Source organism: Callionymus lyra, chromosome 14 (assembly GCF_982586985.1).
Source record: "Callionymus lyra chromosome 14, fCalLyr1.hap1.1, whole genome shotgun sequence".
NCBI classification, from domain to species: Eukaryota; Metazoa; Chordata; class Actinopteri; order Syngnathiformes; family Callionymidae; genus Callionymus; species Callionymus lyra.
Genome location: NC_141831.1, coordinates 21875991 through 21886402, shown reverse-complemented (window position 1 = coordinate 21886402; position 10412 = coordinate 21875991). Strand labels below are relative to the sequence as shown.

General features: G+C 36.4%; 1 protein-coding gene across 1 annotated transcript; it reads left to right on the top strand.

Annotated features, from left to right (window-relative positions):
• Window positions 1–803: 803 nt before the first annotated feature.
• LOC148066453 (neural cell adhesion molecule 1-like) lies at window positions 804–10170 on the top strand. Its single transcript, XM_087806889.1, has 11 exons — window positions 804–944; window positions 1878–1952; window positions 2607–2798; window positions 3628–3771; window positions 4919–5056; window positions 5192–5307; window positions 6497–6578; window positions 7939–8093; window positions 8927–9023; window positions 9379–9450; window positions 9990–10170. The coding sequence occupies exons 1-10, from the start codon at window positions 893–895 to the stop codon at window positions 9411–9413; spliced, it is 1086 nt and encodes a 361-aa protein (XP_087663015.1). The 5' UTR covers window positions 804–892; the 3' UTR covers window positions 9414–9450; window positions 9990–10170.
• Window positions 10171–10412: the final 242 nt, after the last annotated feature.

Here is a 10412-nt window from a genome sequence, read left to right as displayed (position 1 = left end):
CGCAGGAACATTAAAAGCATATTATTTATGTTCCATTCTCCACATGTCAAGAGCCTGTTTTTCTCACCATAATTAATGTTATAGTCTTCTTAGCATTAACTTATGTCAACAGTAGCTGTTGATAAAAGTTAATCTAGTCTTCCACTTCATTCTGTCAATGACATTTAGCAAGTCAGCTTTATAAGAACCCAAAATGTAACATTATCTACTTCTTAATTCTCAGCACACAATTATTTATTTGTCGTTGTTGTCTTTTTTTCTTTTTTTTTTACACGAAAATAACAACCTTGAATAAAATATTGATGTTTTTTCTCTAGGTTATACAAACATTCCAAAGGCAGGCATTAGTGAGATGTTTGCTTCCAAGAAGCTCGTAAAATTATTCACGGTGGATACAGAGAGCCTTGAATTCTGCTAATTATGCCTCTCTGGAGGACATCGCCGTCATTTTTGATAAATTGCGTCTCTCAGCAGCGGCAGACGACGACGATTTTCCAGCTTGTTGACAAACTAAAAATATTTACATGAGAAAATGTTGTCTTTTCAAACACTTCCTACACTCATCTGCCTCTTAAACTGCTCCAAAAAAATATATTCAGTTGTCTGTTGCTTTGAAAATGTGTTCAAAAATGGATCATACTGATGCAGTTTGGCTGAACTTTCTGATCCGAATGTCTCTTCAAACTGACCGAGGTGTTCACATTGAGTTAAGCTGTCGTTCGTTTAAAAAACTTTCTTGCTTGGCGCTCACTTTAACCCGCCCTCGTGTGGGCTGTGCTGCTTCTCTGCTGCTCCTCTGCCACTATCTTCTCAGTGCTTGTGTGGAAGTCTGTTCTCCGGCGACAAGAACCAACAAACAATCCATCCGACCAAGCAGCAGTGACTCATTACGATGCTTGCAACAAGGAACATCATCTGGCTGCTAGTTTTAATGGGCTGTGCAGGTAAGTTCATTTCATTTATTGTAGGAGAAAAAATTGATGGTCAACCTTGTGATGTTCAGGATGACAATCAGGCAGGAAGACGAGGATCTGAATCCTGTTCACCCACATTCTTTATTGTGTCTCTTAACTCCAGTTGATCTACTCTCTTCACTCTTCAATTTGAATTCCTATGTTGATTCAAATGTAAATAAAAGTACAAATGAGCAGATAATAAGAAATCAATGCGTCACCACTGAGGAGATCCATTTAATAATTGATCGTTACTTCCTGCTTCAGTCCATTAATGATCAAGGTGAGGAATAATAATGAAATATTGGTCCATGGAAGTTAATATACAGCTCAGGTCAACACATGGATTTAAAGATTTTACAGGTTTACTTCCTGGACATAATGTACGAATAAAATAACATTTTTGAATGTCAGTCACGTTACTTGTGGTTTCCATCATTTGTTTTGCCATTTTTCCGCCCAGTGACTGTCTGTGTTGAATAATGATAATTGTGTAGTTAAAGAGAACACATAGTAATCTTTTTTTTTTATTATGGTAATAATAATAATTCCAACAATCTTTCAGAACCTCATGAGGGTCACAACTATGCAAGTAAGATAAATCTCATGTCATATCTGAAACATCAACAAAGTCAATCATTTATAATAATATTTATTAAACTTAAATACTCAACTAGTTTCGTGTTTTGTTCCAGTAAATTACTGCTTACAATAAAGCAGCAATATATATGATTAAAAACATTGCTACATGCAACATACAAAACTTCCTAGTGTCAGATCATTGTAACTGCAATGTGTCGTGCAACCTCTGTTGACTCATGCTGCAATTATGTATGCATTGTTTACAAAAGTAACAAAAAAATGAGCCATTTGTTGTTGTGTAAGCATGAAACTGTCTCTCTGCTGTTTCATTTCCCAATCCAGCTGCCATGGAGGTGAAAACAATTCCCGCTCAGGTAGTCAAGAAAGTTGGTGACTCCGTCATGTTCGGCTGCATGGGTAAGTTGTGTGAACTTAAAGTGATAGTCCAACCAAAATTCCCATTTCACTCATTTTCTACTCCCCATAATGTCGACAAAAGGTTGGGATTATTTTCAGAGTAATCCGACTCTTTTTGGAATCGTGGGCATCATTGAAATCTTTTGGCAATCATGAATAGGGCTCCATTTTAAAAATAACAAACACCTCCACAAATGCTGTAATCAGTCACTGTCCTAGTAATTAACCTTTTAACTTCTACTACAAACAAGCTTAAAATATAGATTTCTTTAAAAACATTTCCCGAACAATTCCTCTTGTCTGGGTTTCATTACGAGAGGGACATTACAGGTGAGCAATATCGAAGTATTTGGACGGTTTTAAGTTTGTCATTTTGGACGAAGAAAATGGAGCCCCATTTGTGAACATAAATGAACATTCATTTCTGCCTATTACTCCCAAAACAGACAGATTACTCTAAAAAAAATTATCCCAAACCCCTAGTTAACGTTATGCTGGGAATAAAAAATTAGAGAAATGTGTATTTTGGGTAAACTAACCCTTCAACTATCTACATATATTTTACCGGTCTCTGAACACTAACAGTGTTAAAGCAATAGGGTTCGATTATTGTCTGACTCTTTTAAACTCAACACCACTGTACTTCCTCTGCAGTTGTTGGAGATGCTCAAGACATAGACTGGTACGACCCCAGTGGTAAGAAAATCAGCTCGTACGTGACCCGTGACAGACTCACAACGGATATTGTGATACACCAAGTCAGTTTGGACGACGCCGGACTTTACAGATGTGTGGCCAAGAACTCAGTTGAGGAGGCAGAAGCCACAGTCTTGTTGGATATATACCGTAAGTGAGTGTAAAAAGAATAATCCTGAAAAAACTCGACCAGCATCAGTCTTCCTCTCCAGGATGCATAAAGTCCATCATCATGACCATGTTTTAAAGTTATTACTTTGTAAAGTTCTCCTAGTCTGAAATCTCGGCAAACGAGAGGTTACGAGAGGGGAGTCCATTATGATGTAATAAAGGTTTTACTCCTCATCCAGCCAGCTGTAAGCATGCCTATTTTGTTTATACGACGAGTCCCCTGGAGGTGGAGACTTCCAGGATTGATGGCGTGCTTGACCCATCACAGCAGAGCGGGCGTGGTTCTGGTAATCCAGATTTAATCCCCAGAAAAACAGTGTTTTCAGTGGGCGGGGCTTAAGTACATTTTCTAATGTAAATATTTCAATGAAAAGAGAGTTTTGTACAAACAAATACATACTGATGATACAATAGAGTCAAATATCTATTTAAGACATACTTAAATCCTCAAGTCGCCCATTAAGAGTTTAGTTATTTTGAGGGGTCTTTGCACATAGAAACACACCAGTTACGGCTATAACCGTGGCTCTACGAATGCATGCTGTGCCTTCTACAGGCTGTTGCTATCGGTTGCCTCATGAGGTAACCCATAGCAACAGCCTGTTGTTCAAGGTGAGCAGCAAATGAAGTCCATTGTCACACAGTTAAGCCATTTTCATTATTAAAGAGAACATTCTGAATTTATTAAAAAGAATCGATTCAAAACCTTATGATCAAAATCAAATCGATTCAGGAAACTGGTCTTGATACCGAGCCCACATTATTTAAACATCCTCCTTGTGCGACTAAGCGACTCATATCCCCGCAGAACCGATCACGTTCCAGGATGTTTCCAGTCCACAGACGTTTAACGAGGGAGACGATGCCGAGATCATCTGCAATGTGGTCGGTTCACCCAAGCCAGAAGTCTCTTGGAGATTTGACGGGTCAAGGATCAACTACAAGAACGACGGTATCTCAATCAAATGATGCATTTCACGTCTACTAACTCGTCTTTTAACTATGAATGAATCCCATTCCTGCTTCTGATCCTTCTCACTGTCCATCATAGCATTAGGAAGGGTTTCATTACTACAGTATATAACTGTTGTTCTTGCACTTGTTATTTATTGTTTATACTTCATGAGTAATATTGGAAGTTCTGCAAGTGTCTGCTGCTATCATAGTGTTTCTGTTTACCACCCGATAAGATCTAGATTCCTCTGGCGAGGACTCGGAGTTCTGAAGAAGTCTGTGCATGCTTCGTGGAGCTTCAGGCTATCATACTTGGATTTGAGTCTCATGTGGTTCACTCACAGAAAAATAAAAATGTACTCGGTGACTCTGTGTTAACAAAAAAAAAAGAAGCAGTAGTTTGTATTGTATATTGACTCTTAAAAACATTGAAAAATAATGTTTTTTATTTTAAATTAGAAGTATCCAATTGAATACCAAATAGTCAAGACTAAGTGCTGCTACTATTGTGGTGAATTCAACTTCTTTTAGTGGTGGTCTGATGAAGCTTCATGAAGCAGTGTCATGTTGTTTAAAGGACAGTAGGTGGCGCTGTCAGTTTAAAAATGATGTGATGTTTCATTAACGGTTGTTCAAAACAAAGGAAAATAATGCAGAGACCGCCATCTATTGGGCTCTTAAAATAATGACACTGCTTCATGAAGCTTCATCATAACATCACTTACTTAAAATACTAGTATTGTTGTGACTACAACTTAAACTACTACTATTGTTTTGAGTTTAGATCATTTTTAAACGTTCCGACACACGTCAGCTGACTTCCTTCTAGCTCAATGAAAACGTTATCAAGCCGCAAATGTTGCTCAGGAACAACTTTCTAAGAAGGTTCAAGCAGGTGTATACGCTGCAGAGAAATCCAATTAAACTATAATATATTCCTCACTCATTACTGAAGTCTAGATTTAATAAACTGGAATGATTCTGCCCAGAAACCATTTTTCAAACCCTCCCTCTGCTTTCTTCTCTCTCAGACACAAAGCTCCGAGTCTTTTCTTTTCTATTTATTTCACTGCAACACACAAGAAATAGAGGGAAACAATGTTCCTGTTTAAAGGCTTTTGTTTTTTTTTCTGTTTCTCTGGCAGCGAGGTTTCATCTGTTGAGCAACAACCACCTGCAGGTCCGCAGCGTCAAAAAGACAGATGAGGGGATGTACACCTGCACGGCTATGGTCCAGAGCATCGGTGAAATATCCTTCAAAGAGATCGAGGTCCTGGTGAAAGGTACAGTATGAACACAACAACTGAGTCCTTCCTTCCTTGTCTCATCCATCGACTTCATACCACATCCATGGACCTCCTTGTCCTCCTTTTATTGTATCATCATGTGACACCTTTTATCTTTGTGTGTCCGCCAAGCCAAGGTCAGAGTCACAGACTCTGATGAAGTCACGATGACCTGTGAAACCTCTGATGACCCAACCTCCACTGTCTCCTGTACCTTCAAAAACCAGAAGATCCAAGATGTTCAGCAGGTATTGACCGGTTGAAGATCGATCAAAAACCATCATGGGATGGTTCAGATCTCAGCCTGTCAATCAAGTTAGAATGAATCTTCTTTATTGTTTACCTATGAACAAGGTATTTCCCCTTGATAGTAGTGTAAGGACGTGGCTGCTTAGCATTAGCTCTGTATTAAGAGAAAACTCTCTCTAGTTTTCCAAAGAATTACTTTAACTTTAAAAGCAATTTTCTGATTAATGTCAACATAGTTTGTTGTGGTACTACTAAGAGCACCTCAGCATCAGTTACCATCAACCAAATGGGTGAAAAAATGAAATTAAAATGTGTTTTTTTACTTTGAAAAGTGGAAAGACTTCCCTCTTACTGCTGCAAATTGTCTTAACAAGTTGTTGCAATCACTTTATAATGATCATTTAATTGTGCAGATACAACAACACAATTCATTTTAGCTTCCTTGCTTTACATGCTTTTATTTCACACCTACGCAGCTGGAACTGTTAAATCATAACAGAGGTATTACTGCGGGTGTAACTTGTTTATTCTTCTCACTAACAAGTCACATCTTGAAACACTTCGATGTCTCAGTTTAGCCTTTTACGAGAAGGCAATACTGCTGTCTGTACATGACTGCTCATTGGAAAATGTTTTTATGACTTGACCTTTCCAGTTATCTGTCTCTACTCAACTCCTCGATCTGGTTAAATGACTCTAAAGAGGCATCGGGACATTTGTTCTGATGCAGTGTTTAGCATTCAGCAAAATCCAGCTAAAACAAAAAAAAAAAAACTGAACTGATGAATTGTAACTAAATGGCGGAAACTTCATTGAAGTGGACGATCTGCTTCACTCATGGACGTGACATGAATGATGAGATCAGATGCTTCACTCTGGCAGCACTCTCCTGTTAATAGTCATTTATACATTTCAATGATTAACACCAACAATTACTGAGTGTCCTTGAGCAAGACACTTCTGGCTGCTAACTTAGGCCAACACAGATATTCAGGGATTTTCTAAACAAAAGTTTACAACGGAAAGAATTTAAATTTAATATTTATCTACTAAAATAAGGTGAATTTATAGCAAAATCAAAAATAATCACAACTGTCACTTAATTGATTTGTGTTGTTTTATCTTAATAGGCAGAAAACACACTTTCTGTGCAGAGAATCAACTTTAAACTGTTGTTTTACTTTACAGCTCACAAAGTCTGGACAGTTTCTGTGCACGGCCAGCAGCTCGGATGCTTCAGAGAGGAAGAACATGTACCTGCAGTTTCACTGTGAGTCTCAAACCATAGTGTCTATTAAATATAGAAATGTCTTCTCTACTGGCTGAGGGCTTAGGTTTTGTTCACAAGTGAGGGTAGCATAGATGTTTAGCTACATCTCATTTTTTAGGATCATCTAATGAAATATAATAAACTTAGGAAAATGGTGTCACAATACAATCTTGAGCTTGTAATCCATGCGTTTGTGTCTTCTCGTTGAGACTATTTTAAAAGTTTATTTTTGTGTCTAAACAAGAAGAATCTGTCTCACCTGCAGGGAGGATTCTGACCGGCTCTAGTAGGAGAACTCACATTTCCCCGATTCTTAAGTCTTAGTCATTTTAATGTGACCCATTGCCGGAATGGTTGGATTCTAGTCAAAGCAGATTAATGTTCCAACTATCCATTAAGACAGGGGTCACTAACACCCACAGAGTCCAAAGCTAGACTTCGGGTCTGTTAAAAAAAAAACATTTCATAGACGTTATAATGTTTGATTTTGTGATTCCTTCCTTGTTGCAATGTTTGGATCTTAAATGTATGCATGTAATGTATAATTTATCATCTGTAACAATATATATTGAGTTATTTTGGATTTGTTTACCAAACTGATGGTAGACCTTCTGGTCACATCGTGCCCTTTGAGTAGCTCACAGTTGCAAAAAAGTTGATGATCCCTGCATTAAGTTGTCAGCGTTGCAATTAACTGACAAGTAGAAAACTGGGATTGTTGGAATTGTGTGATGAACAAACACAAAGCTAAAATGGATTCATTCAATTTTAAACAAAGAAAAGACAAAATCTGACTCATATTTCCTGTGAGGTAAAGGTTAGGTACGTGTTTTTTGGCCGACACTTAGGACTTCTGAAAGATTCTGGCCCATTATGTGATTGAGTTTGACACTCATGCTCCAGTGAACCAAGAGAAGCCTCTCAAGAAGATATCAACTCCAGATGCTTCTTTGATGTGAGGTGTTCCAGGAAATATGATTTCGTTCACTTGACCTCAGAATGGCGTCAGCAGAGCTGCAGGAGGGTTCAGAGGAATTTGGGTTTTTTCACCTCAGACTGCTGCCCTCAGATCAGCGGATCAAGATATATGGACGCTTCAGACAGACAAGGTCCACATGCGTCACATTTGAGACACACTTTTCTTTACTTTAAAAAACGACATGTCCGTTTCCTAACAGTAAAAAGAACCATATGGACAGTAGATCCAATACATTCTGGATTCATTTTTCAAGATGCAAGACATATGTTTTGAGATTAATAAAATTACTAAAGTGATTCTTAATTTGTAGTGAAACTCTGTAATCAATTATTCAAACCATTTCCCTCTTTTATGAGCCTTTGTTGTGTTTACCTTCTGCAGATGTTCCAGAGAAGATCTACACCAGGGAGGGAAGCCCGACCAACATCACTTGTGACTTTTCTGCTCCGACGGTGGTTTGGTTGAAGGACGGTGTGGAGATAAAAGAGAGCAACAAAGTCAAGATCTACATGACACCGACCGCCAGCTACCTCCAGGTTAGTTTCACGTAAATCATCCTATTAAAGAGACTTTGATGATCAAAGTTCATTTCATCTGTTCATTGTTTTGAGGGACTCTCGTACATACACTGTTGAAAATAATGTTTGAGATAAATAAGATTTTTTATTTTTTTAATCGTTTTAAATTATTTATTTTTGTGTGGCCAATACATTTCTAGGTCAGAAACCCCTAAAAATAACTTAAGACTTTAGACTTTATTTTATTGTCATTGCACAGAAAACACAGCAGTGAAACTGGCAACGAAATGTTGTTGCTTGGCAACTGTTAAAAAACACAGCAGAGAGATGTATATATAAAAAGTATAAATATAAATATTAATAAGTTAAAAAATAGTGCAATATAGTATAAACAGAATAAATAAATAACATTATAAATATTGCATATAATGATTAATGTATAAAAAGTATAAATACAAATAAGTTAACAATAGTGCTAATATGTTATAATAGAATAAATACATAATATTTAAAAAAGTGCATAGCTCAAGTCATATTTTCATTTAACAGTCTGATGGCCAGAGGAAAGAAGCTGTTTCGTAATCTTAGATTATTATTTAATTTAACTTAGCAACAATTTGATATAAATAAATATGTTTTGAAAATAAGTATTTCCAAAAGGTTGGGGCACTATTAAGAGTGTCCTACTTTCATTCGAGACAAGATTTCTCCCAAATTTAAACTATTAAACTACTCATAGAGAGGCAAAATAGAGATGTAAGAACCACTAATATTTTTTGTATATATCAAACATTTAACTGTATATTTATCATGAACGCTTTCAAGATTTTTGTCTCGTGATCCTCGAACAGGTGACCCCTGATTCTCAGAATGACTTTGGAAGATACACCTGTAGAGAAACTAGCATGCCGGGAACCAAGTCGATGAACTTCCTCCTCATCTCAGCAGGTTTGTGTTTTCATTTATTCTTTTTAAACATTAAAATTAAATTGTCAATTAACTTTCTGGGGTTACAATGGTGCAATGTTATTCTATGAATATAAAACAAAAGCATAAAGAACAAGTTTAACACATTTTTAAGTCATCAGCAGATTCATGAGAAGAAAGTGAAGCAGAATCTAAATGAGCCAAAATGACACATTTGACCAACTTAGTTACATTAGCTTTTCAACACGACAGATGAAGACCTCATGACTGAGGACCCTGCACTGATCCAGCTGGTCACGCTCTCCAAGTTTCCCTCACTCATGAACAAGATCTCAAGATACTCTCAATGAAAATGTGATTCTACTCTTTCTTTAAGGCGTGCCGGATGATGGCTTGAGACCATCAGGATAGTGAGACCAGTCCATCCTACACTTTCAAGACCAGAGCAGTGAGTGACAATCCATCCTTCTTTTGTCATCATAAGCTCACGTTACATTGGCAGTGTAGTAGCAACTAGACCAGTAATCTAAATATATAAATTAATTTACAGCAATGTTTGTCAAAACCTACCCAGCACTTTTTTTTAAGAAGTTTATTTTTTTTCCCCGACACTCACTACTAGATACTTGAGGCCAATTATTGTCATTGTGATTTTTTTTTTTTATGTTAGAAAGGAATTAATCATTAAATTATTTATTTATGTTAATTATATGGTTTAAAAATAATATGTATATCACTTATTATTACTATTATTTTTATTCTAGAATTTCGACTTTATGTCAAAATATACTTAGATTTATTCATTATTTATATATATATAATTTTTTTTGTTTTTTTTAATTATCTTATTAATTATTATTTAGAAAAGTTTATCAAGATGAACTGATGGAAAAAAAACTAAAGTCTTCTGAGAAAAAAATAACTTTACAAAACTGGTCTCTCCTTAGAAACCTAAAATGAAATTAATAAAAACCTTTTTTTTTCCAGAATGCTTGATTCCAGTTTCTGAAGCTGACACACTCTCCGTTGGTCATAAGGCCATCCAGCTAACCTTGAGTTTTCCCAAGAGAATCATCTCCTGCCTTTTCTCCGAATTGTACGAATCTCCATCTCTCTTTTTAGTTTCTCTGCTGGAATGAAAACGTTGAATAAACTTTAATGAATGTGACATCACGTTATTTCTCTGGGATTGGCTTTTTCAACTTTCACTAAACTTCAATTATCCAGTCCACTAAAGCACTTTCCACTTTAAACAAACCAGGTTTCCCCCAATAACAAACAAGTGAAGTTTCATGTTTTTGAAAAGATTCTTTAAAAACCTTAATTTCTGTTTTATTATGTCTTATTATAAAACAAGAACCAGCGGTCTTATCTTTTTATTTGTAGCAGTTTTTTTTTATACTGTAGAAA

Coding starts and splice junctions, on each gene's coding strand:
- LOC148066453 (XM_087806889.1), top strand. CDS start 893: ATGCTTGCAACAAGGAACATCATCTGGCTGCTAGTTTTAATGGGCTGT. Junction 945..1,877: donor AGTTTTAATGGGCTGTGCAG/GTAAGTTCATTT, acceptor TTCCCAATCCAG/CTGCCATGGAGGTGAAAACA. Junction 6,579..7,938: donor CATGTACCTGCAGTTTCACT/GTGAGTCTCAAA, acceptor TACCTTCTGCAG/ATGTTCCAGAGAAGATCTAC.